Genomic DNA, 26568 nt, shown 5'->3' with positions numbered 1-26568 from the left:
CTCCTGCATTTGGGAGCAGGAGAGAGCAACTCCGGCCAGAGGGAGTGACTCTGGTATGAGGGAGCAACTCAGGCCAAAATTATATAGCGGCTGGGAGCAGCTCTGGAAAGAGGGAGTAACTCCTGCATAAGAGAGCAGGAGAGAGCAACTCCGGCCAGAGGAAGTGACTCTGGAATGAGGGAGCAACTCTGGCCAAAATTCTATAGCGGCTGGGAGCGGCTCTGGAATGAGGGAGTAACTCCTACAAAAAGGGAGCAGGAGAGAGCAACTCCGGCCTGAGGGAGGGCCTCTTGTACGAGGGAGCAACTCTAGCCAAAATTCTATAGCGGCTGGGAGCGGCTCTGGAAAGAGGGATTAACTCCTGCTTTAGGGAGCAGGAGAGAGCAACTCCGGCCAGAGGGAGTGACTCTGGTATGAGGGAGCAACTCTGGTCAAAAATTTTATAATGGCTGGGAGCGGCTCTGGAAGGAGGGAGTAACTCCTACAAAAGGGAGCAGGAGAGAGCAACTCCGGCCAGAGGGAGTGACTCTGGCATGAGGGAGCAACTCCAGCCAAACAAAAATGCTATAGCGGCTGGGAGCGGCTCTGGAAAGAGGGAGTAACTCCTGCATTTGGGAGCAGGAGAGAGCAACTCCGGCCAGAGGGAGTGACTCTGGTATGAGGGAGCAACTCAGGCCAAAATTCCATAGCGGCTGGGAGCAGCTCTGGAAAGAGGGAGTAACTCCTGCATAAGAGAGCAGGAGAGAGCAACTCCGGCCAGAGGAAGTGACTCTGGAATGAGGGAGCAACTCTGGCCGAAATTCTATAGCGGCTGGGAGCGGCTCTGGAATGAGGGAGTAACTCCTACAAAAGGGAGCAGGAGAGAGCAACTCCGGCCTGAGGGAGTGCCTCTTGTACGAGGGAGCAACTCTAGCCAAAATTCTATAGCGGCTGGGAACGGCTCTGGAAAGAGGGATTAACTCCTGCAAAAGGGAGCAGGAGAGAGCAACTCCGGCCTGAGATAGTGCCTCTTGTATGAGGGAGCAACTCTGGCCAAAATTCTATAGCGGCTGGGAACGGCTCTGGAAAGAGGGAGTAACTCCTGCATAAGGGAGCTGGAGAGAGCAACTCCGGCCAGGGGGAGTGACTCTGGAATGAGGGAGCAACTCTGGCCAAAAATGCTATAGCGGCTGGGAGAGACTCTGGAAAGAGGGAGTAACTCCTGCAAAAGGGAGCAGGAGAGAGCAACTCCGGCCTGAGGGAGTGCCTCTTGTATGAGGGAGCAACTCTGGCCAAAATTCTATAGCGGCTGGGAGCAGCTCTGGAAAGAGGGAGTAACTCCTGCATAAGAGAGCAGGAGAGAGCAACTCCGGCCAGAGGAAGTGACTCTGGAATGAGGGAGCAACTCTGGCCGAAATTCTATAGCGGCTGGGAGCGGCTCTGGAATGAGGGAGTAACTCCTACAAAAGGGAGCAGGAGAGAGCAACTCCGGCCTGAGGGAGTGCCTCTTGTACGAGGGAGCAACTCTAGCCAAAATTCTATAGCGGCTGGGAGCGGCTCTGGAAAGAGGGATTAACTCCTGCAAAAGGGAGCAGGAGAGAGCAACTCCGGCCTGAGATTGTGCCTCTTGTATGAGGGAGCAACTCTGGCCAAAATTCTATAGCGGCTGGGAACGGCTCTGGAAAGAGGGAGTAACTCCTGCATAAGGGAGCTGGAGAGAGCAACTCCGGCCAGGGGGAGTGACTCTGGAATGAGGGAGCAACTCTGGCCAAAAATGCTATAGCGGCTGGGAGAGACTCTGGAAAGAGGGAATAACTCCTGCAAAAGGGAGCAGGAGAGAGCAACTCCGGCCTGAGGGAGTGCCTCTTGTATGAGGGAGCAACTCTGGCCAAAATTCTATAGCGGCTGGGAGCAGCTCTGGAAAGAGGGAGTAACTCCTGCTTAGGGAGCAGGAGAGAGCAACTCCGGCCAGAGGGAGTGTCTCTGGTATGAGGGAGCAACTCCGGCCAAAAATGCTATAACGGCTGGGAGCGGCTCTGGAAGGAGGGAGTAACTCCTACAAAAGGGAGCAGGGGAGAGCAACTCCGGCCAGAGGGAGTGACTCTGGTATGAGGGAGCAACTCTGGCCAAAAATGCTATAGCGGCTGGGAGCGGCTCTAGAGAGGGAGTAACTCCTACATAAGGGAGCAGGAGAGAGCAACTCCGACCAGAGGGAGTGACTCTGGCATGAGGGAGCAACTCTAGCCAAACAAAAATGCTATAGCGGCTGGGAGCGGCTCTGGAAAGAGGGAGTAACTCCTGCATTTGGGAGCAGGAGAGAGCAACTCGGGCCAGAGGGAGTGACTCTGGTATGAGGGAGCAACTCTGGCCAAAAATGCTATAGCGGCTGGGAGCGGCTCTGGAAAGAGGGAGTAACTCCTACAAAAGGGAGCAGGAGAGAGCAACTCCGGCCTGAGGGAGTGCCGCTTGTATGAGGGAGCAACTCTGGCCAAAAATGCTATAGCAGCTGGGAGCGGCTCTGGAAGGAGGAAGTAACTCCTACAAAAGGGAGCAGGAGAGAGCAACTCCGGCCTGAGGGAGTGCCTCTTGTATGAGGGAGCAACTCTGGCCAAAAATGCTATAGCGGCTGGGAGCGGCTCTGGAAGGAGGGAGTAACTCCCACATAAGGGAGCAGGAGAGAGCAACTCCGGCCTGAGGGAGTACTTCTTGTATGAGGGAGCAACTCTGGCCAAAATTCTATAGCGGCCGGGAGCGGCTCTGGAAAGAGGGAGTAACTTCTGCTTCGGGAGCAGGAGAGAGAAACTCCGGCCAGAGGGAGTGACTTTGGTATGAGGGAGCAACTCTGGCCAAACAAAAATGCTATAGCGGCTGGGAGCGGCTCTGGAAAGAGGGAGTAACTCCTGCATTAGGGAGCAGGAGAGAGCAACTCCTGCCTGAGGGAGTGACTCTGGTGTGAGGGAGCAACTCTGGCCAAAAATGCCATAGCGGCTGGGAGCGGCTCTGGAAGGAGGGAGTAACTCCTAAAAAGGGAGCAGGAGAGAGCAACTCCGGCCTGAGGGAGAGCCTCTTGTACGAGGGAGCAACTCTGGCCAAAATTATATAGCGGCTGGGAGCGGCTCTGGAAAGAGGGAATAACTCCTGCATAAGGGAGCAGGAGAGAGCAACTCCGGCCAGAGGGAGTGACTCTGGTATGAGGGAGCAACTCTGGCCGGAATTCTATAGCGGCTGGGAGCGGCTCTGGAAAGAGGGAGTTACTCTGGTATGAGGAAGCAACTCTGGCCAAAAATGCTATAGCGGCTAGGAGCGGCTCTGGAAAGAGGGAGTAACTCCTGCTTTAGGGAGCAGGAGAGAGCAACTCCTGCCAGAGGGAGTGACTCTGGTATTCGGGAGCAACTCTGGCCAAAAATGCTATAGCGGCTGGGAGCGGCTCTGGAAAGAGGGAGTAACTCCTACATAAGAGAGCAGGAGAGAGCAACTCCGGCCAGAGGGAGTGACTCTGGTATGAGGGAGCAACTCTGGCCAAACAAAAATGCTATAGCGGCTGGGAGCGGCTCTGGAAAGAGGGAGTAACTCCTGCATTAGGGAGCAGGAGAGAGCAACTCCAGCCTGAGGGAGTGACTCTGGTGTGAGGGAGCAACTCTGGCCAAAAATGCTATAGCGGCTGGGAGCGGCTCTGGAAAAAGGGAGTAACTCCTGCAAAAGGGAGCAGGAGAGAGCAAAACCGGCCTAAGGGAGTGCCTCTTGTATGAGGGAGCAACTCTGGCCAAAATTCTATAGCGGCTGGGAGCGGCTCTGGAAAGAGGGAGTAACTCCTGCTTTAGGGAGCAGGAGAGAGCAACTCCAGCCTGAGGGAGTGACTCTGGTGTGAGGGAGCAACTCTGGCCAAAAATGCTATAACGGCTGGGAGCGGCTCTGGAAAAAGGGAGTAACTCCTGCAAAAGGGAGCAGGAGAGAGCAACACCGGCCTAAGGGAGTGCCTCTTGTATGAGGGAGCAACTCTGGCCAAAATTCTATAGCGGCTGGGAGCGGCTCTGGAAAGAGGGAGTAACTCCTGCTTTAGGGAGCAGGAGAGAGCAACTCCGGCCAGAGGGAGTGACTCTGGTATGATGGAGCAACTCTGGCCAAAAATGCTATAACGGCTGGGAGCGGCTCTGGAAGGAGGGATTAACTCCTGCATTAGGGAGCAGGAGAGAGCAACTCCGGCCAGAGGGAGTGACTCTGGTATGAGGGAGCAACTCTGGTCAAAAATTTTATAATGGCTGGGAGCGGCTCTGGAAGGAGGGAGTAACTCCTACAAAAGGGAGCAGGAGAGAGCAACTCCGGCCAGAGGGAGTGACTCTGGCATGAGGGAGCAACTCTAGCCAAACAAAAATGCTATAGCGGCTGGGAGCGGCTCTGGAAAGAGGGAGTAACTCCTGCATTTGGGAGCAGGAGAGAGCAACTCCGGCCAGAGGAAGTGACTCTGGTATGAGGGAGCAACTCAGGCCAAAATTCTATAGCGGCTGGGAGCAGCTCTGGAAAAAGGGAGTAACTCCTGCATAAGAGAGCAGGAGAGAGCAACTCCGGCCAGAGGAAGTGACTCTGGAATGAGGGAGCAACTCTGGCCAAAATTCTATAGCGGCTGGGAGCGGCTCTGGAATGAGGGAGTAACTCCTACAAAAGGGAGCAGGAGAGAGCAACTCCGGCCTGAGGGAGAGCCTCCACTACGAGGGAGCAACTCTAGCCAAAATTCTATAGCGGCTGGGAGCGGCTCTGGAAAGAGGGAGTAACTCCTTCTTTAGGGAGCAGGAGAGAGCAACTCCTGCCAGAGGGAGTGACTCTGGTAATCGGGAGCAACTCTGGCCAAAAATGCTATAGCGGCTGGGAGCGGCTCTGGAAAGAGGGAGTAACTCCTGCATAAGGGAGCAGGAGAGAGCAACTCCGGCCAGGGGGAGTGACTCTGGAATGAGGGAGCAACTCTGGTCAAAAATTTTATAATGGCTGGGAGCGGCTCTGGAAGGAGGGAGTAACTCCTACAAAAGGGAGCAGGAGAGAGCAACTCCGGCCAGAGGGAGTGACTCTGGCATGAGGGAGCAACTCTAGCCAAACAAAAATGCTATAGCGGCTGGGAGCGGCTCTGGAAAGAGGGAGTAACTCCTGCATTTGGGAGCAGGAGAGAGCAACTCCGGCCAGAGGGAGTGACTCTGGTATGAGGGAGCAACTCTGGCCAAAATTCTATAGCGGCTGGAAGCGGCTCTGGAAAGAGGGAGTAACTTCTGCATTAGGGAGCAGGAGAGAGCAACTCCGGCCAGAGGGAGTGACTCTGGTATGAGGGAGCAACTCTGGCCAAAATTCTATAGCGGCTGGGAGCGGCTCTGGAAAGAGGGTGTAACTCCTGCATTAGGGAGCAGGAGAGAGCAACTGCGGCCAGAGGGAGTGACTCTGGTATGAGAGCAACTCCGGCCAGAGGGAGTGACTCTGGTATGAGGGAGCAACTCTGGCCAAAATTCTATAGCGGCTGGGAGCGGCTCTGGAAAGAGGGAGTAACTTCTGCATTCGGGAGCAGGAGAGAGCAACTCCGGCCAGAGGGAGTGACTCTGGTATGAGGGAGTGCCTCTGGCCAAAATTCTATAGCGGCTGGGAGCGGCTCTGGAAAGAGGGAGTAACTCCTGCATAAGGGAGCAGGAGAGAGCAACTCCGGCCAGAGGGAGTGACTCTAGTATGAGGGAGCAACTCTGGCCAAAAATGCTATAGCGGCTGGGAGCGGCTCTGGAAAGAGGGAGTAACTCCTGCATTAGGGAGCAGGAGAGAGCAACTCCGGCCAAAGGGAGTGACTCCGGCATGAGGGAGAAACTCTGGCCAAAAATGCTATAGCGGCTGGGAGCTGCTTTGGAAAGAGGGAGTAACTCCTGCATTAGGGAGCAGGAGAGAGCAACTCCGGCCAGAGGGAGTTACTCTGGCATGAGGGAGCAATTTCGGGTCTGTTAGGATTGAGTGTTTTTATTTTCAATATACACCTCTTCTAACATCTAACAGCTCTTGAAGATTTGATAGACTAAATTTTGGGTCTCATAGGATTGAGCGTTTTTATTTTCAAAATTCACCACTCTCAGATTCTAACAGGCTCTCAAAGATTCGAAGGACTAAAATTTCGGGTCTGTTAGGATTGAGTTTTTTTATTTTCAAAATACAACTCTTCAAACATCTAACAGCTCTAAAAGATTTGATAGACTAAAATTTTCGGTCTCATATAGGATTGAGCGTTTTTATTTTGAAAATTCACAACTCTTAGCTTCTAACACCTCTCAAAGATTTGAACGACTAAAATTTCGCCGCCAACAACTTGCCCTCTCAACGCTGTCGACTTGATGACTCTCAAAACATTCGAGCGTACGAACTACTGACCCCCTACCACCGCCGACTACTTGTCCTCACTCGCAACGCTGCCGCCGAAAAAGGGTGTAAGTTTTTTTGGGTTACGGACGGGAAAATCTTTGCCCGTCACAGCGAGCGTCTTTGTGCCCTTTTCCGAATCCGATGCGAGGACGACATGCGCACCAAGATGGACTTTAACGTTGCGACCGCACACATTTAGCTTTAACACAACACACAAGTAGAGATTTTATTTTTTTGTTAAATGGCTGTTTGCTTAAAAAGCAACTCTTTACATGATTTCCGGTTTGATGCAAAAAAATTTCATTTAATCTAAATTCCTAGGTTAAATACTTCATTTAAATATAAGATCAATTTTCATCATGATCAAATATTTAATTTTGAAGAAACTGTCGATCGTCCAAGCAATGTTGTAGACCAAAACTCGTCAATATATGTAAATATTGTGGAGACTCTCCTTGTGGGAACTAGAAAAAAATTCTAAATGTATAGAGAGCTTTAAAATTGCATATAAGATTGTTTGTTTTTACAAACCAAAGACGATATATTATAAAATGTACAATAAACCAAGCAACGCAAAACTTTTGTCATTTTCTTTTTAATCCTCTCTTGATTAATTGAAGAGTGGAGATTAAATCTAAATTTGATCATTTCCCATAGTATGAGCCCCTCTGCTGGCGGTCAATCTAGTGCGCATCAAGTGATCAACAGTGGATTATTTTTAGATTAAAAGGACTGAGCATCACTGTGCGCGCTGCTGTTTATTAAGCAGGTTTCTTGAGAAGGACATTTAACCGAGAAAAATTATTCCATATCTTTTTCTTCGTGATCTAATATTTTTTTTTAAATTTATTGAATTATGCTTGAGGTTGAGTTGCGACGGTTGAGGTAACGTAAAAGTTGATTAATCTCTTCTCTCTGCAAATAATTCACTATATATTATTATGTTTTTATTGTGAAACCACAGTGATGATGATTTTGCGTTATTGAGAGAAGCGATCAAGGCTGAAAGATGGAGGAGAACCAGCATCCCCAAACTGAAGAAATTATGCGCCCAGGAAATCTTCCGAAATTGGTCAAAGTATTTAACGAATCCCGTTCTGAGAAAAAAATTCAACACTATACGTATGAAATTATTCATTTCACAATGGAATATTTTATCTGAAAATTTTATACAGCCGACTATGTGGTGCAAAATATCCTGGCTGAGCTCAAAGCGGCCGATTTGAACTTCATCATTCTGTTGTGCAACGAATTTGTCGCCAATTTCGACTTTCAAATTCTGAAAAATAACGAGAAAGCCTCTTCTTTTTTTGATTCGATTGCAAGGACGTGTGTCGTCCTGCGCCACATGCAGAAAAACTGCCCAAAAATCACTTGCGTCAAACTGCAGTGGCCGACGGAACTGCAGTTTGACGTGCCTTTGGATTATTTGGCTCCTTGGAGAGGTCTCAAGTTTTTAGCCGCGCGCGATTTCATCTTCAGCCCACAGTCGATACTTTTGCTGACAAAGAATCACGTGAAATTGGAGTGAGTTTCTTACAATACAAACATTTTGAAAGCTTTTCGTGCAAAAATGAAATTTGCAAAGAGACAATTAAAAAAAGTTTCATTTTTCTCTTTGCAATGATGATCCCTGTTTCAATTTTCTTTAAATTTTAACTTTTCTTCACAGATGCCTAGAAATGGGAATTTTTGTGAACCAATTTGACTCACCCGACGTCTTCGCCGAGATGAAAAGTCTGAAATACCTCTACGTTTTGGGCACCCTGCCGAGCAAAGAAAAGGTGAAGAGATTTCGCGAAAGAATGGCCAACCAGCTTTTCGCCACGATCGCCGCCGCGGCCCCGAATGTCAAACGATTTCACTGCGAGCTTTCAGAAGCGTGTCCATCGCGCAGTTCGGACGGGTTTGTTGAAAAATGGATTTCACTGGAAAAATCCGATCGGAACGTCTGCCTGCTGGGGCTGCAAATTTTTAACCTGACATGTACGTGGCCTGCAAATGGACTCACCGTCGAGAAACTGACCATTTTCGGCGACTTGCTCGACTCGAATCCGGACACTGTGCGCAACGTGCTCACGATTCCGACCGCAAATCTGCAACGGCTGGACCTGCGTGAGATTTCCGAGACTTCGTTCGTTTTCAAAATTCTCAAATATTTCGGTGCGAAAATCGAGCACTTGGGACTGTTTTGGAAAAGGCCACCGGAAGACTTGAATCTTTACAAAATTTTGAATCTTTGTAGAAATCTGCGCAAGATCAGCGTGGACGAGTTTGCGACCACAGAGGAAATGGAGGGTTTTGAACTGACCGCGGACTATTTCACAAAAATCGAGTCTTTCGATTTCTACCGGTGCAAAAGTGATAACGTGCATGTGATCGACAGGCAGCACAATGTACTGATTTTCAAAATGTTTCTCCTCAATTCGGAGGCAATCAAAACAAGGCTGAGCATATTCGCGGGCGAAATGTTATCAGCCCTGCTGGACGCGCTGGTGAGCAACCCTAATTGTTTAAAAGACATTGAAGAGCTGAATTTTAATGTCCAGTGCATTATGCATACCTTTTTCGTGGAGAAGATTTTAGACGTCATGATTCAGCGCGCGCCGCGGCTTCACACTTTTAATATCAAATGCCAAGAAATGATCAATGCGAAAAAAATGCGATCGCTTTTGTCTGATAAATTGATCACGTTGGTTCATGATCTCAATGTAAGCTTAAACATTGTAGATAAACTATAGAGGAAAAATGAGTTTTGTTAAAGAATATGATCTCATGATAAAAAAATGAGAACTGAGCTTAAAATAATCTAAAATGAGATTAAATAGGTCAATATATTATTTTATTTTGTTTGATTGAATAAATTTGCACTTGAGGTGTCGTTCATTTGTTGAACATTATTTGTTTTATTAAAAAAACAAATGGCTACACCATTTTTGGTCACGATCTGTAAACCTATTTCATGAGCAAGTAAAAAAAAAAATGCAAAATCAGTAAAATTGCAAGAAACGACTTTTTTTGATACCTCAAAAATCAACCATTTCAATACAATAAATATATTATGTATAATTAAATCACATATATTTTGTTATTTTAAAAACATGCATATTCGTTACTTCATTTTAAATAAATCTTTTTCATAAATTGTTTAAAAAGTCGTGTGTTAAATTTTTTCAGTTATTTAATTTACATTTAAATTATACCTATGAACGCCCCCCTATGAACTTGTAAACACTGCTTTTGGTCCCGGAATTTTGAGTTTTCGCTGCGATTTTGAAACTGAGTCTGCCCGTTTTTGGTGTCTGAGAGCTCGTGAAGGTTCAGTGCGGGTGTGTGTCTGTGGGCAGCCGATGTGATATCCGACTTTCCAAGATGCAAGCTCAAATTCCACGACGACCAGCGTTTGGGAGGGCTGGGCACAGAACGCCATTAGAAACGCCATGCTGTCACCGAGGCGAATGGATCTACCAAACACTACAGTCTGTCCTCGTCGAACTTGCGGTAATAAAGGCAAGCCTTCAAAACGTACCTGAAAGCCCTAAATCTCTACCGCCGCCCACGCGTCCTGCGAGAGTGTACGAAATCGACGGCGACCTTTTTGAGGACGCTCCAGCCGACGCCTCACTGGCTCACTGCGTTGGTGCCGATTTTCTGATGGGAGCCGGCATCGCAGTGCCAATAAAGGAGAAGTACGGAAACGTGAGTTACCTGAAATCTCTCGGCCGCCGGCCTGGTCAGGTCGCCTCTCTGCCTATCTCGGAAGAGCAGCTGAAATTCGTTTTCTACCTAGTGACCAAGCCGCGCTCAGCGTACTGCTTACCTCGCCCTGATGACTTTGTCTCCGCCGTCCGAGAGCTGGCTCAGCTCTGTTCCTCGCTTGGAGTGCCAACGCTTGCCATGCCGCGCATCGGGGCCGGACTGGACCGACAACCATGGCCGTGGGTCCGTTCGGTCATCGAAGAGGCCTTCGCCGGAGTCGATACTGACGTTCTCATCTTTGTCCACCCGTCTGAGCGTCCAGTCAATGAGATGAAGCGCCGCTCGTACAGGGACGTCGCGGCCTCGACTCCCGTACAAGCAGCAGCTGAAAAAACCTGTCCGGACGTATCCGCAGATTCATTTGGAAGAAATTCCCCGAAGAACAAGCAGCCAGCACACCAGCGAAGCCCAAAGGTCAATGGAATGCAGAGGCTGACCGCCGACATTGAGAGACAGCAGCAAATGCGCACTGGACACTCGTCCCGGATGACCGATGCCCATCAACGAGGAGGAAGAGGGAGAGGAAAAGATGCAAGGGCGGCCAGGAGTGGCACGAGGTTAGTAAAAAATAAAATTCTTACTGACCTCACTAAACCCGAATTTTCCTCTCTGCCAAAACCCCCGCGGACGACGGAGCCGAAAGCGGTGACAACGGGACAGATGAAGGAGCAAACTATAGAGACTGGCGCGGCTCCCCCCGGGCCTGGCGGTGCCCCATCAGAAGCTGCCAAGGTTACAGCAGGTACAGGTGGACAAGCTGGGCGCACACCGGAGACCTGTAAAAAAGCTGGGGTGCCCTCCCGTGCGTCCAGCCCCACCTCATCACCTGCTAATAAAGGTGAAATAACTTTGATTCAGTCAACCTACCCTGAGGAGGAAATTATTTCTAGTCTGGAAGCCAACTATTCTGGAGGCGAGGGCAAGAAGGAGTATACCAGCCTGACGAAATTCTTTGCTGACCTGAAAGGAGGAAGCGAGGCCGAGAATCTTCGGGAAAATTTTGCCGGTGGGGGTAGCCTGCACCAGCTGCCCCCACTTGATTCCGATCACCGACCCCCCCGGCAAACTCCCAATGCTAAGGTAACAATCGGTGTTTCGGACTTACCCAAAGTCTCACCCCTCGCTTCGTTCGAGCCCTCAGCCTCACCACAGACCTACTCCGCCCCCACCGTGGCTCCTGATGCGCCCTGCAGCACAGCGGACCTGGCCAAAGAGTTGTCCGGCATGAGGCGCAGCATCGACGCGCTGGCCGAGCAAGTCTCGGTCGGGCTACGTGGGACAGTTCCGGTAAACATCAGGCGATCGCTGCCAAGAAAGGAGGCCGGCCCTTCGGCCGTGCGCCACCTGAGTAGGCAGCCCTCCCCATCGGATACATCCCCGAAGATCGCCGCACCATCACCCTCTAAATCCACGTCGATTAATTATAGAAGACACTCAAAAAACTCAATTGTAAAGTCCCGTTACAAAGTCGCTTAAATAACTTAAAATTACTAAACTTAAATGTTCGAGGCCTAAAGACACCCGACAAATATACTGAATTTACTAGTTTTATACATGGCTTAAAAGAACGTCCAGATATAATTATTATTACAGAACATTGGTTAGATTCACATGAGGTAAAAACTTTTTATCTGGAGGGATTTTAGTTGTTAGCCTATTTTGGAAGAAGTAAAAAGAAATATGAAAGAGGTGGGGTTCTAATCCTAAAAAATAAACTTATGAAAGGCTCAACTAAAATAGTTAAAATGTTTTCTAGGGAAATGTTTTTTGAATTCTGCGCAAGTAAAATATCTGTCGGGTCTGAAAATATTTATGTTATTGGTGTTTATCGCCCAAGTAATCCAAGAGCAAATGCAATAGTTCCTGAATTTTTAGAACATTTAGACAATGTACTCATGCAATCCAGATTTAGTGGTCACGTAATTCTAGCTGGGGACTTCAATATTGATCTTCTCTGTGATGATCAAAACAGCACTAAATTAAAAGAGATTACTAATTTTCACAACCTGCACCTGTTGAATGAAAAAAAAGTAACTAGGGCAAATGTAAATGGAGGTACACTTCTTGACCATGTATATACTAATTTTAATTTGGAAAGCACTTTTAAAATAATTCCAATGACTTTTTCTGATCACTGCGCAGTGTATGCGTCGATTGCACTGCCAGTCGAAAAACTTCAAGATAGTTTAAATATGTTAGATGTTATACTGATGAAAATTATCAAAAATTTAATTCCTTGCTTGAACTTGAAAGCTGGGATCAAGTCTTTAAGGTTTGCTCAATTGATAGTAAAAGCGAGGCCTTTATGAACATACTCGTAAGATACTTTGAGATCTCTTTTCCAAAAAAACGTATTACACTAAGGGCTAATCAAACTGGGAAAATTAATTTATCACAAGAAACAAAAAATTTACAAAAGCAGATGATTGAACTTAGCAAAGAAATAAAAGCTAACATGGATCAAAATCTTAAAACTGATATGAAGCAAAAATTAAAACGTATTAAGAAGGAAGTTATAGATAACATCCAAAAGGAAATAAAATTAGTAAATGGCAATAAAATATTAAAGGCAACAAACAAATCTAGCGCAGCATGGAAATTAATTAATACTCAATGTGGAAAAGACAAAAATGCAGAATTCATTGAAAAGTTAACTGTAGATGGTGCTAGTGAAACAATCAAATTAAATATTGCTAATTGTTTGAACAGTAAATTTGTTGAGCCTGAACCCGACACTAACAGTATTAATTTAAATAATTGCTCAAAATTACCGGATGAAGCTTACTGTATGGCACAAGGTCTTGAGTTAATGGATGAATTTGAAGTGTATAGTATCATCAAAAATCTTCCATCTAAAAAATCGTTTGGTTGGGACGGAATCTCAACTACTGTCTTGAAAAAGATATCTATGCTTATTACAGTTCCACTCACCTATCTGATAAACCAGTCCTTCCTGGAAGGGAGATTTCCCGACAATATGAAACTAGCTAAAATTACTCCGTTATTTAAAAAAGGCGATAAGGAAGACCCAGCTAATTATAGACCAATTTCAATTACATCGGCAATATCTAAAGTTTACGAAAAATCCTTCTTGCACAGACTTGAAAGTCACCTGAATGTCAACAATATCTTAATTCCCGAGCAACACGGTTTCAGGAGAGGAAAAAATACTGTAACTGCGCTCTATAGCTATGTGACCTCATTATATGAATCGGTTGAAGCAAGAGAGAAAGTAAACGTAATTCTGTACGACTTCTCAAACGCGTTTGGAACTCTGTATCCACCTCTGCTCGTGCATAAGCTAAAACAATACGGCCTACATAATAACTTGCTCTCGTGGCTCAATTGCTTTTTGACCAATAGGAAACAATTTGTACAGCTCAAAAATCTTGGTTGTGATAGATATGAAGAGTATATAAACTCAGATGTGTTAGAAAGTAATATGGGTGTGCCCCAAGGTACAGTTCTCGGGCCAATTGGTTTCTCTATGTACTTAAATGATATTCCTCTCGCTGTTTTTTTGGCCCTTCTGATCCTCTTTGCAGATGATTCTACGGCGATTGTTAAGGGAGGATCATTTTCTGAAGTAAACACAAAAACAGTGGCAGTAAACGATAGTTTTACCAGCTTTGCTAACGACAATTTTCTAAGAATCAATTCCAAAAAAACCAAAATATTGCAGATTCACACAAGTCAAACGAAAAATATAGTCCAACCTGTTATTAATATTCAAGACCAAGTTATAGAAATCTCAAAGACCGGCAGACTCTTAGGAGTAGAAATAAATGATACCTTAAATTGGAGTGATCACTGCGATAGGGTTGTTAACAAACTTAGAGGTGTCTCCCATATATTTACTAGGTTAAAATATAAAGTGTCAGACGATATTCTTAAACTGATATACTTTGCTCATGTACAGAGTCATTTAATGTATAGTATTGTGATCTGGGGAGGTTCTTGTCATCTTATAAAAGTATTTCGAGCACAAAAAAGAGCCCTGAGAGCTATGGCTGGCGTCCGATATTGGCGATCAAATGAAGCGCTGGACACATGTAAACCATTATTCTCTAAGTATAATATTATGACTGTGCCTTCTCTGTACATTCTCGAGTGTATTAAATTTCTAGTGCAAAACCGCAGGCTATTTCAGAAATATAGTGATAACGAAGATATGAGGAGGGTAACTCGATATAATCAAGCAAACATTTGTGATAATGATCTGATTGTGAAGGAAATTAAGCTAAAAAAATCTGTTGAAAATCCCGAGTTTATGATACCAAGAATATTTAATGCCTTACCTGTAACATTGAAAATCCTCGAAAGTGACGAGGTCCTTGTAAAGAAAGTTAAATCTTTTGTACAAGAACATCAATTTTATGACCTGAACGAGTTTTATCGTTTGAATAATGTACTGTACTCTGACTTATTTTAAAAAGTTTTTGTTACTTGTAGCAATGCTTAACAAAATAAAACATATTGAATACTTGAATATCCTTTCCCAAGCATTAAAATTGATTAAAGTAAATAAAACAAAATATAGCATATTTCATTAAATTAAAAAGGCATAGAGTTGTATAAATTTATTTAAAAAAAAAAAAATGAAGCAGTGGTATTCAAAATTGTCATGAAACGTATTGTACTAACATAATAATAAATTATTCAAAAATATAAAACACTTTCCAAAGCCGAAAAAAATTATTTTGATGCCATTGCAAAACCAACCGTGAAATTGATCATAAACACAATTCTCGTCGGTGCAGAAGCTCTTGTTGGCAGAAGCCGCAGAGAAAAAGAAGTGAGCAACGAATCGGCGCAATAAGGGGGCGTTGGGTTGGTGGAGTCACGGAACCTGAGTTTTTTGGTTGTTGTTGTTAACCTTTTGTAGCAGAAAGTCCAAGTCCAGAACCAGCAACACCTGCGAAGATAGCTCGCTTCAGCAAAACTTTCATAACGACTAGGAAGCAAAGACCTCAAGCACCAAAAGCACCGTGCCGCAACATTTCTTCAAAACCGAGTGCCAAAATTTCAAAATCACAAGTTTCTGTAGGAAGTAAAAGAGCAGGTCCAACTTGACATAAAATAGTGCAAAGTGGTGTGGTTATTATTTTGACATGTAACGTCATCATTTTTCTTTTGATTAACTAATAATTTGCTGAGCTGTATAATTTTCGTGCTATGCATTTATTTGCTGTATTGATTTCAGTCCCAATAATATGCTTGTGTCTCCCACCGTTAGGTGGTGTATGAATGTTATTTTTCTAGTGCTGCTCCAGCAGCGCATGTACGCAAACGCGTTTAATAAAAGAATTATTATTATTATACTTTTCCATTGCTATTGAAGAATTTCACAAAACCCAAAAGCTCGCCTCTCCTTTTTCAAGAAAGATCAGGGTTGACACTGACTTGACAGGGATAAACGAATAAATCAGATAATCAGTCAATTTGCGTGTATCAATAAAAATTAGGCGCTTCGCGAGAGTAAAACTTAAGAAAACTGTACAATATTTATTCTTACATTCTGTTTATAGCTGATGTCAGCTAACTCGTGTTGCTGTCTATAGAAGTTGCCGATATCGGCATGTCGGACGACATTGCATTTATGAGGTAAAATTAAAAGGCCGTGTAAATTTTTTAACTGACCACGACTGACCAGTTATAAAAATTTATTTGAAAATGAAGAATGAAATTTTAATAATCTAAATTATTATAATTAAATACCTGGTTTAAAAATTTTTTTTTAAATTTCAGTGATTGGTTCTTTGCTTTGATTATGAAAGCAGTGAATATGGAACGATGGAAAGAACGAACGGTTTTGCCTCTTTCCGAAATTTGCTTCAAGACGATAACACAAAACGCACACATTTTCAAAGTCAAAAGAAACGGAGTATCACTGCTGGAAATAATTCGTAAGAAGAACAATTCATAAATGAAATAAAAATTTAAATAATATTAACTATTTTACACAGCGAAACCACTTGCAAGAAAGTTCTTCCAATTCATCGGGACAGCATTGACTGAAAGACAAAAATTCACTTCCAAGGTAGATTTTGATTTTTTGATGCCTTTGGTAAACGACAGCTTCACCAAGTTCGATTTTGACATTGTGACCCAACTGGTCGCTCCGACGGAACAACCGTTCAAGAACGTGCAAATAGCCTGCGTCCTTCTGCACCACATTCAGAGAAACTGCACCAAAATCGAGTGGCTGCGAATGTACTGGCCAAGTCAGATGCAGTACTTTTTCCCCTGGGAAAGCGTTGTGCAGTGGAGGGAATTGAAATTTCTCAGTATCAAGGATTTTATTTGCGAGCCGAAGACACTACGACTCATCTTAAAAAACCACCCGAATCTCAGGTGAAAAAGTTACATTTATTGTAAAAAAAATAATGGAAATGAGGAGATTGGGCTTTTCCTCGTTGCGAAAATTGATTTTGTTCAAAAACAAAACGGCTCTACCGTTTTCGGTCGCGGTCTGCAACTCTATTTTATGAGCAAGAAAAATACAAAAAATCAAGCAAATTGATAAACTACAATGTTAACAAAAAATTCATAAACTTTTTTAACTTGAATCTGGTAGTTTTGAGATTTTTATTTTAAAAAGTGATATTTTCTTTTTCAATTTTGCTGATTTGTTCTTAGTATTTTTCTTGCTCACGAAGTAGGGTTGCAGATCGTGACCAAAACTGGTAAAGCCGTTTTGTTTTTAAATAAAAACAATTTTCGCAACGAGGAAAAGCTCGATCTCTTCATTTCCATCAATTTCCATGATCATCTTTTCCAGGGTCAATTTCTTCAAAAAGATAAAAAATAATAGTTGGATTCACTCAAAAAGTAATTTTTAACGCTTATTTTGAGTATCAAAACCGTTTTCCTCATGCGCAGTTTTCCTTTCTAATTTCAACATCAGTCGTTTCCTCTTTGATAAAGTCTTTAGCAGGGTTGATTCGGGGAGAAAATTTGGGCGGACTCGGTGCACGTCGTTTTTTCTTAGACGGTCTAGGACTGCGCATTGATGACAACTAAAATAATGAATAAATAATTTGATCTCTTAATTAGAGCAAACCAAAAACTTACACATTTTTTAGAGTCGATTGTGGTTGAAGAAAAATCGGGACGAGGTTCAGAGTCCCGAGACAAATAACTAGAGCAAATTGAAACTCGGTCTGAGGCTCTCCGAGGAGCAGGAGTTGGACTCCAATTGTCGAAAAAAAATGGCATTTTCAAAAATATAATTTTGAAAGAGACTTTGAATGCTCACAACTGGGTTGATATCCGGCGCGGGGACGGCGTTGGGCTGTGCACGACATAGACGGAACGAGCGCGGTACTCGGCGGGTTTCCTCTCTTCTGCACATTCAAATGGGTTGAGCCCTGCAAATCTTGTTTCCACCCCATCTTGCTCGGCATCGCCGAACGGATTCAAATCGTCCGGATATTCTTTAGCACAAGATTTATGCATCCCGACTCAAGCTCGCAGTGACGATTGTAGGAGCACGCGAGTGGTTTTACTTATTGAGAAAAAAGCTTATCACACCAACTTCCTTTGGTATTTTTTAATAAATATGCAGCCAGGAAATAGTATAAAATTTTCAAATAATAAAATTCCCGGTTATTTATTATTTATTTTTTTTTTTGCTCAACAATTTAAATTGCTGTTTATTTTAAATTCAGGCAACATAAATATGCATAAGAACAACATTTATTTTTCATATTAGAAAAATATCTAATTTTTATTATTTTTTTATTGATTTTTTATTTTTTCAAATTTTTTTTAAATCACAGTTTGAATTGTTTAAAGGAAATGGAATTGTTGGGCAAAACGGCACCACCACTAGCAAGATTTTGCTTAAACTTCCAATATCAAAAAGACACCATTCGCCACAAGATTTAAGACTTAAGATTTCAATTGATAAGGATTGACATGAATTTTATGTCTATTCAATCGTTTTCTTTCAGATAAATTAAAGAAACTTTGCATTTTCAATTAAATTTTTTTTAAATGTGTCAATTTAAATTTCTTGCTTCAACTATTTTTCATCTCTCTCACTTTTTGAGATATTTTTTAACAAAAAATATTGGAATATAATCTCCAGCTCAACTCGCAATAAAATTATTATGTTAATTTAATTTTTCTTTACTTTCATTTAATCAGTTTTTTTAATATTTCTTTTTTAATAAAATTATATTTCAATATTTATTGCAATTGAGTTGGCATGAATATAGTGGATAAAAGAACGGAAAACCCAACCCAGGGTTTAAATTAAACGTGTCTTTCTTTATATTAAAAAAATCGCTACTTCAGGAGGTGGCGCTCAGGTCATGAGAGTCCCTGAGTCGCCACCACTGATGACTTATAGACACACAAAAAAAAAAGCATTTCTGAACAGCGCATTTTGCTTGATAAAGCAAATTTTTTTCTTCTTTTCTCTAAATAAAACGGAGAAAATTGCTTTTTCGAACATTATAGGGCCGATGTAACATTATTTCACATAAAATTATTTCATAAAAATTAAAAAATTAAAATAAAACGTAGGTTCAGAATTTGACTATTAAAAATAATTGAAATTTCCTTTAATGTCCACTCAATCTCACTCGGAAACTCTTTTTTAGGAAAATAACTTGGGGAAGAATTTTATATTTTAATAGTTGAACAGAACTTCACGATTGAGGCTTGATTCATGGGGACTTGAATTTAAAATCGGCTTTCCCTTCATGGTTTTTGTGACTTGTTTATAGTTTAAGTTAAACAATGAACAACTTACAAAACCCATCGAGGAAAAGCCCATTCAATTCACCATAGAATTTGATACTTTTTTCTTCTGTTCAGATTCATCCAAAAAACTAAAACAGTGAGAATAATGAAATTTTCATAACAGGGGACTGGAAATTACCATTTACTACAACGAAGAGGAAAGCAGCGAGTGCGTTGGATACCTGACGGCCATGAAAAACCTGCAACACCTGAGTTTGCAAATCACTGGGAAAAATAACTCGAGTCAAATCACGCGGTACAACCCGCACACAATCACCGCTTTGATCGCGAACGTCGCGGCCAAGACGCCGAACCTGACCAATTTCCACTTCTGCCATAACAATTTAACCCACAACATTTGGAACGGCTTCCTGGAAAAATTCTCTTCTTTGGAACAAAATGCAAAGAGAAAATTGCACATAGTTGAACTCGTACTGCACGAATTGGAGTGCGAGTGGCCGAAAAATTTGACTGTTGGAAAACTGAAAATCCTCGGTCTTGTCTTCGTGTCAACCTCAGCACTTGAAAAAATGCGCTCCATTTGCACGGAAAAATTGATTGCTGTTGAACTAAAAAATGTCCAAGACCAAGATGTTTACCGGTCGCTGGAAATTTTTGGGCCGAAATTAGAGCAGTTGGGGCTCAAATTCAGATTGGCGCAAGCCATGACGAGAAATTTGAATTTGTACCGAGTAATTGAGATGTGTCCAAATTTGAGAAAACTTTTCGTCGATGAATGTTCGACACTAAATAGACCAGCGGACTGCACATTGAGCGCCGAAAGTTTCAGTCGAATGGAAACTTTCGCCCTCTACAGGACCAAATACGAAAATATAATCTACGTCTATCGCAAAGAGAACTGCGAGTTGCTCAAAATGTTTCTCACCGGCTCGCAAAAGCTCAACAACCGCGTGCACATTTTCGTGGCCGAAATGATTCCGTCCGTTCTGCAGACAATCCGAGAAGACCACGAGTGCCTGAAAGACATCAAGGAAGTGCATTTTGACGTTGAGTTTCCTGAATCTGAGACGCAGCAGGTGATGCAGATCGCCAAAATCCTCATGCTTCGCTCGCCGTTTTTGAGGCGGATCAAAATTTGGTACCGATACACGTCATTTGAAGCGTACCTGGAAAGGTGGTTTTTGAGAATGACTGAAGCTCTGGACGTTTCTTTGGAATACGAGCCCATTTACATGCGACCACTCGAGTATGAGGTGTTCAGTGAAATTTGACTTTAGAACGCGCACACATAAGATTTTATAAATTGTATGCCATTTTCTTGCAAATTTAAAATTTTAATTTAATTTGCACCTGGCTCCTGTTTCAAAGATGGGCGGCGTGTAAATAAAATAAAATTAAATTATAATAATTTATGCAAAAGTTAATTTAAAATTATATTTTACATTATTTGCAAGGTTTTTTCACTGAAAATCAGTTCCCCTGTAGTTTCCATGAATGGTAAATTTGAAAATTTCACGTCAAAACTCCTATCAAAATTAAGGAAATATTATGGATTTTTTTTATAACAATTTCTTCCAAGGAAATGTTAACTATTAACGCAGAAAAAGGCATAACTAAATAGTAAAATAATATTAAATTTTAATTGTAATTTCATTCATATCAAGTTGCAAAATTGTGGCTCCTTTTCCTAAAATATTTATTGATCAAAAACGTTTCTCTTATCTTATTAAATTAAGCTATCCTGCTTTTGAGTAACGGGTAAATTTTTTTCTTTTATAGGATAACAAAGAATACATACATAATTTCCTTAATTTCTTCACCTACCTTTGTTGCTGCCATTGATTTTCTCCATTATCTGAAGACGGGGAATTCGCCGGTCGCTCTTCTCGTCGCTGCTTTTTGAACTCGGGGTTTCCAATTTCAAAGGCCACTGCTGATCCCGAATCCCGACTGAGCATTCCTCTTGCAAAATGCAAATTTGCACACACACGACACGCGTGAAACACATCGCATTCGCAGTTATTCGCACACCAAAGTACAATGTCCGCACTGCACTGATTATCCAGACACACTGATAATACTGATATTCACTCTCTACTTTTCTCTTTCACTGACAAGCGGGTACTGACTGGACTGGGTAATGAAACAATCAGAATTTGAAACAAAAAATAAAGCAAAGCATGTCTCACGCAGAAGAGAGAAGGGAAGAAATTTCCCCCTCCACATCTAAAACGACCGAATGGAGTAAGTAGGCTGGCATTCTTTCTCCCTTCCTCATTGTATAAGATGCGAATAGTGAAATTCTCAGAACATGAATGAACATAAGTTTATCTGTTTAACACTGTTTATTCCACCAAGAGGCATTATTTGAGTAGAAGTCGCAATCTCAGGCTTGAAACGCGTTCCAGCTTGTTTCGTCTCGTTTTGTTAAGGAATTTTTGATTGAGCAGCAACAAATTAAAATGAAGTAATTTAATACACGCTACACAGTCCCGCGGTTCCCAACAAAGATGAAAGTTTTATGCTTTCTTCCGCCTTCTTCCCTGACCGTTGTGCACATACGACAGCCTTCCCGCTTAAAAAACTTGAAACAAACGGCTTAAGAAAACATAAAATTAATTATAAAATTAATTCCTGACTGAACAAAAATTGCAGTTTCTCAGCAAACACAAAAAAAATTTAATCACAAAACAATAAAAATGAGAAATCTTTATTATTTTTAACTTGCAATACAAACGAAAATAAAAACAAACACAATTAATTTAACACAAAATTATTCAAAACACCTAAAATATCACAATCTGACCTTCCGCAACCTAAATCCAAATCCTTTCTTAATCTTTTTATCTCTCTTTATTAGTTTTCATGTTTTCAACATTGTTCGTCTCATCGAGAGGACAAAAATAAGGATATACCAGCAAAAAATGAAGATTTTTAATAAAGTTGAGAAAAAAAATTAAATTGGCTGGTGCCTTCTGCACCACTAATAAAGGGCACAGACCAAAAACACCTGGCCCTGATGAAAAAAATATTAAAATTTTAGTGTAATTCAGACGCAAAATTTCAAATTAATTGGAAAATTAGACTTCTCTGTTTCATAAATTTTTAAATCCATCCTTTAAATAAAAAAAATATTATTTTTTTGGGGATATTTCCAGATATTTCATAATCAAATGTTAATGAAAACAAAAACATTTTTTGTTTTTTCAGTTTGGTTTACTGACGATGATGTTCCATTTTTGTATTGACACAGTGTGAAGCAGGCAAGGTGAATTAACATACTGGACACGGGGAGCAAAACATCGGCTATACTTATTTACAAGACACGTATATTAATTACAATCAATACATAATGTTTAATGTGTTTTGCGACAAAACTCTTCGACTTGAGACGCATATTTTCTCACAATAATTGTCGATAATTTGCGATTCGAAGTGCAAAGGTTCCGCCAGTTTAATAATTGTTTTTAGAATTTGATCAGCGCTTTGTGGAAGTATAACTTTGGTTAACCTACACATTTTAATCGATCAGAGGACCAAACATCAGTTTTGATATTAAAACATGCATTGATTTTAAATGTCAAATGCTCTGCGAGTAATGATATATTTAGCAGAATTTAATAATTTATTTATAACGTTTTCTCTTTCTCGTTTATATTAATTTTTAACATGTATCAATTTAAAACTTATATATCCTGGTGTTTGCTGTTTACGATGGTGCACGCTAATTAAAATTTCAACGAGCTGGCCTGGAATTTGAAGCCTCTTTTGGTAATCATTAAGTTTCTTTTTTTGTGCCCACAAACGCCGACTCTCTTTTAACATATCTTTGAATGGGACGGATATAATTTATAAGTACACACACGAAAAACTAATTCTTGACTTTTTTTAGATTTATACTCTCAAGTACGCTTTTCTAGATATTTAACCAGAACAGAAACTTTTCACAGCCACTTGAATGAAAACAAAACAAACGAGCTCTAATGAAAATACAACCCTATCGTTTTCGGATTTACGCGCGTACATCAGGTATAATGTGCTTGCGGGTCGCGCAAGACTTGCAAAAGCTCTCTTTTTTTGTAACAGATTTTCGCTTTTTAAACTAAATTCATTAAAATGTTACAATCATTCACATTACTTAATATCATGCAAATATGATGCGTGTGATAACTTTAAAATCTCACTCTGAAATTTGTGATGCCTGCAATTAATCTGGTGCACTTATTACTTTTGTCAAAGATATATAAACACCAAAACGTGTAAAAATGCTCATGAGAATCGAGAAAGACATACAGATTATTTTTTTTCCGTGTGGCCAGCTAATGAGTGGAGTAATTTGGTAACAACACGATTTTTTGTATATATCGTTACACAACACGTGACACATGCAATATAACAGGGCTTGGGGGGTTGTATATTTGAGCACATAACAATGTAATTAAATATCTCTTGTTGCGCGTGTTACCGTCGCTTTGGTGAGCCTCTCACACATTCTAGCGCTTGGCATGTTTACCTGATACTGTAACACAACATGACGCCGCGAATCTCAATCAAGAGATCAGGTTCCACAACCGGAGACGGAAATCCACCCTTAATTAACAGGGAGATAATTTCTCGGAAATTTATCGCCTCTGCAACCGTGTGTGGACTCCGAAGCCGAGCCGGTTGCATAAGCGTGAATTTTTTAATAGCACGCGGCTTGTTAAAGTCTAGACTTTTTTGGTTTTAAATCAACCGATTGCGAACTGGACATTGTTCACTAGAGTGATGATCACTAAACGAGTGCAATTGAGGTTTGGGTGAGAAGTGTCTTTGAAGTGTGGCACCCCTCACACAGCAGGGCCGTAGCGGTCTAGCCGTCGGCCAGTGGAGGAGTCACCCAGCCGTATTTCTCGTGCGTTTTTACTAAACTACGGAAACTGTCCTCGGCGGTGCGTCGCGTGAACTCTTTGCTACCCTTCGGCTTTCGTGCGATGCGACCCTGAAAAGAAAGGCCAATTTCAATTTTTAAATAAGGAAAAGTTAAAAATAAATTAAAAAAATCCAGATTCAATTCAAGCTGCACAATTTTCTCCTTAAATTAGAAATACCCTATTTATTTCCTCTCCAATTTAGATTCAAAATCTTACATTAAGTTAATAAATCAAAAATATAAAATAACATATTTATAAAAAAAAAACACTGCAAATACCTTTGAGAAGAGTGAGATGTTTAGAGGATTAAATGGAGAAATTAACCAACTCAAAAGAAAAATATCTTTTTGTGTACCTGTCCTTTGACTATGCTGGCAGCAAACTGCATGACGATGGCCTCAACGGTGTACGCGCTGGCCCATCCGCGCGGGGTGAGCAATTCCATGCAGATGGCGCCGCCCTCCATGACGAACCCTTTCTCGATCCTCGGCGACACTACCCTCATGAAAGGAGGCGCAAACGGAAAGTTGTCCGGGAAGGAGAAGCTGATCAGGACGTAAGTGATTCCATGTTCTCGCATGTCCCGCGCCAAGTCGCTCTCAGGATCGATTGCGTAAAGACGCACATGCCACTCGTACAGATTGTCGTTGACCAGCTCGGCGGTGAAATTCGGTTGCGGCGTTGCTCTCTGCAGCTTTTGTATTTCCTGATTTTTGCAATGTCTTTTATTATTTATTTAAATAAAAAATAGCGATTCAAGTACCTTGAGTTCCTTCATGAGCCGCTTGGTCCTGACTGCCTTTCCGTGGCCAGAACTTTGCTCAAGGGGGTTGCTGGAGGTCTTGGAAGTGGACGAGCTTGAGCTGGCCAAGGAGGACGAAGAGTTTGCAGCCTGGGGTGCAGCCGCCTGCTTTCTCTTGCTCTTGAAAAAACTGGCACCAGGGAAATGAAGGCGGGACGATTTGTTTGGCTGGGCTGGCACAACACCTGTAAAAAACAATTAATGTTTTTCAATTTAAATTTTTATTCCAAATAATCCTTTAAAAAAACTGTCTGTTTACATATTTTTATTTTTATTATGACTCTATGCAAAAAATGAATATCCACTTATTGATTTGGATGAAATTAAAAAAGTAATTTTTTAGAGTAAAAGTTTATAATAAATAATTCATCTTCTTGAATTGAAAATTTCAATTTTAAAATGTACACTTATTTCTATACCAAAATTTCTCATGCTTTAAATAAAAATTTTAAATATAAATTGGTGGAAGATCTGAAACTAAGTTTTCGAGACCTGCGTTGGCCGCGATGTCCAAGTTTGCCGCTGGCGAAACGGCGTCCCTGCACCTGAGGAGGCGCCGCGCTGGTGACGCCATGGGACTGCTGGCAGCCGCCTGCACCGTCGCCGGTCCGCCCTGCGTTTTCGGCACAACCTTCAAAGGTGAGCTCGGACTTTCGTTCCGTTCGGGGGCGCCGCGGAAAATGCGACGAAAGGCTGCGGCCACTCGCTCCTTTGATCGCGATGTCATGATTTCTCGCTACTCGTGGATCGTTTGACGATTTATTCGAAAGACATCTGAAAAATATTTGAGAGCTCTTTAAGATTTTTCGTGCGCAGTAAATAATGGGATTGAAAAGAATGAGACGATGAAGTGCCGCGTTTACAATAGCTTCAAATAACGACATGCTCACTTTCATTTGTGGACAAAAAATTCAATATATTGCTTACTTGAAGAAAGGGAAAAAATAAAGAAGTTTGCAAATTTACATTCAAACTAGGAATTCAATTTAAACATTTACTGGTTGTTCGAATTCAGCCAAAGTAATTTTTCTGGCCAGAAAATGCATTATTAAAGGAGGCTCCGAGTTTTTCTTATTTAAATTTATTCTAATTATCTGCAGCTATATTTTCCTGTGGCGTCATTACATCAATGGAAGATCGATATTGCTAGAAAATATGACTGGAGCATGCAGTGCCGACAAAACATCTCTACGAAACCTCTACAGAAAAAAAGGTTCTTAGCTTTGTTCTTATAATTAACGCGCTTGAATTTCTAGCCCCGCACGTTCTATATATATGTTATAAAATTAATCAGAGGACACGAGATTTGCTGGTCCTAAGCCAAACGAAAATCCGTGAGCAATTTCCTGAAGACATAAAAAAAAGAAGGAAAAGCAAAATAATTGCGATGCGTCTCATGAATGAACAGCAGCAGAGAGAGTTGCGACGTGCTAATGGAAAATCAATACTTTTGTTGTTGATCTCCGCATCGTCTGAAGCGGACTTGGCTACCAACCGAGCACCCCCAACCCACCTATTTGCAGTCAGGACCAAAGGGTGAAAAGAGGAGAGACACTCGCACACCTTCGTCGGCGACCTTCCGTGTAAAAAAACGCTGCGGCCCCGAAGACGGCAGTCGACTCATCGGCAGCGGAGGACCCTGCGCGCGCCACGCATGCTCACTCGCCCCTCCGTCGGGATTTGCGCCCCCGGATAATACGCGCAGAGAGATGTAATAATAATATTGCGCGGAATCGCAACAATGACTCACTCGAGCCGTTTCTGAACTATGCACGCGCACTTTATAGCAGAAGCGCTTGATAATAAATTTAATTCGCCAGGACAAATTAATGAGTCATGCATACATCGATGGTTAAAGTTGGCGGTCGAAGGGTGGAAAATCGATTCTGACGGGGTGGGTGGCGACAGCGGTATGCAATTCAAAATCGATCCACGCCAACACGCATACATAATATTCAGTACAGCAATCCGCCTTCATACCTTTTTCCTAAAGCCGATTATGCTGCTGGATATTGTAAGGGTGCTTTT

The 26568-nt window shown here is 42.2% G+C and overlaps 4 protein-coding genes across 8 annotated transcripts; 2 read left to right on the top strand and 2 right to left on the bottom strand.

Moving 5' to 3' along the window:
• Positions 1–6168: 6168 nt before the first annotated feature.
• Positions 6169–20473, top strand: LOC132195084 (uncharacterized). 2 transcript variants are annotated; one of them, XM_059616825.1, is made up of 5 exons: positions 6169–6419; positions 15642–15717; positions 15862–16019; positions 16080–16467; positions 18989–20473. In XM_059616825.1, exons 2-5 carry the CDS (start codon positions 15692–15694, stop codon positions 20094–20096), a joined length of 1680 nt encoding a protein of 559 aa, XP_059472808.1. In that variant the 5' UTR covers positions 6169–6419; positions 15642–15691; the 3' UTR covers positions 20097–20473. The 2 variants fall into 2 exon arrangements, with proteins under 2 accessions (XP_059472808.1, XP_059472807.1); XM_059616824.1 differs by lacking the exon at positions 6169–6419 and adding an exon at positions 14731–15591.
• Positions 6454–14589, top strand: LOC132195083 (uncharacterized). Of its 2 annotated transcripts, none has more exons than XM_059616822.1 (4): positions 6454–7239; positions 7319–7476; positions 7530–7881; positions 8027–14589. In XM_059616822.1, the coding sequence occupies exon 4, from the start codon at positions 9727–9729 to the stop codon at positions 11587–11589; it is 1863 nt and encodes a 620-aa protein (XP_059472805.1). In that variant the 5' UTR covers positions 6454–7239; positions 7319–7476; positions 7530–7881; positions 8027–9726; the 3' UTR covers positions 11590–14589. The 2 variants fall into 2 exon arrangements, with proteins under 2 accessions (XP_059472805.1, XP_059472806.1); XM_059616823.1 differs by having other exon boundaries at positions 7076–7239; positions 8027–9249.
• Positions 16394–17948, bottom strand: LOC132195086 (uncharacterized). 2 transcript variants are annotated; one of them, XM_059616826.1, is made up of 3 exons: positions 17372–17948; positions 17188–17308; positions 16394–17132 (listed from the first exon to the last, which is right to left on the bottom strand). In XM_059616826.1, the coding sequence occupies exons 1-3, from the start codon at positions 17569–17571 to the stop codon at positions 16986–16988; spliced, it is 468 nt and encodes a 155-aa protein (XP_059472809.1). In that variant the 5' UTR covers positions 17572–17948; the 3' UTR covers positions 16394–16985. The 2 variants fall into 2 exon arrangements, with proteins under 2 accessions (XP_059472809.1, XP_059472810.1); XM_059616827.1 differs by having other exon boundaries at positions 17188–17305; positions 17372–17946.
• Positions 20474–22034: 1561 nt separating the features above from the next.
• Positions 22035–26200, bottom strand: LOC132195057 (ubiquitin-conjugating enzyme E2Q-like protein 1). Of its 2 annotated transcripts, none has more exons than XM_059616772.1 (5): positions 26054–26200; positions 25033–25314; positions 24502–24725; positions 24094–24444; positions 22035–23806 (listed from the first exon to the last, which is right to left on the bottom strand). In XM_059616772.1, the coding sequence occupies exons 2-5, from the start codon at positions 25265–25267 to the stop codon at positions 23678–23680; spliced, it is 939 nt and encodes a 312-aa protein (XP_059472755.1). In that variant the 5' UTR covers positions 25268–25314; positions 26054–26200; the 3' UTR covers positions 22035–23677. The 2 variants fall into 2 exon arrangements, with proteins under 2 accessions (XP_059472755.1, XP_059472756.1); XM_059616773.1 differs by having other exon boundaries at positions 26104–26163.
• Between the last annotated feature and the right edge of the window lie 368 nt (positions 26201–26568).

Source organism: Neocloeon triangulifer, unplaced genomic scaffold (assembly GCF_031216515.1).
Source record: "Neocloeon triangulifer isolate White Clay Creek 2 clone unplaced genomic scaffold, ASM3121651v1 ptg000009l, whole genome shotgun sequence".
Lineage (NCBI taxonomy): Eukaryota > Metazoa > Arthropoda > Insecta > Ephemeroptera > Baetidae > Neocloeon > Neocloeon triangulifer.
The sequence above is the reverse complement of the archived record's forward strand: the minus strand, read 5'-3'. Positions and strand labels throughout refer to the sequence as shown.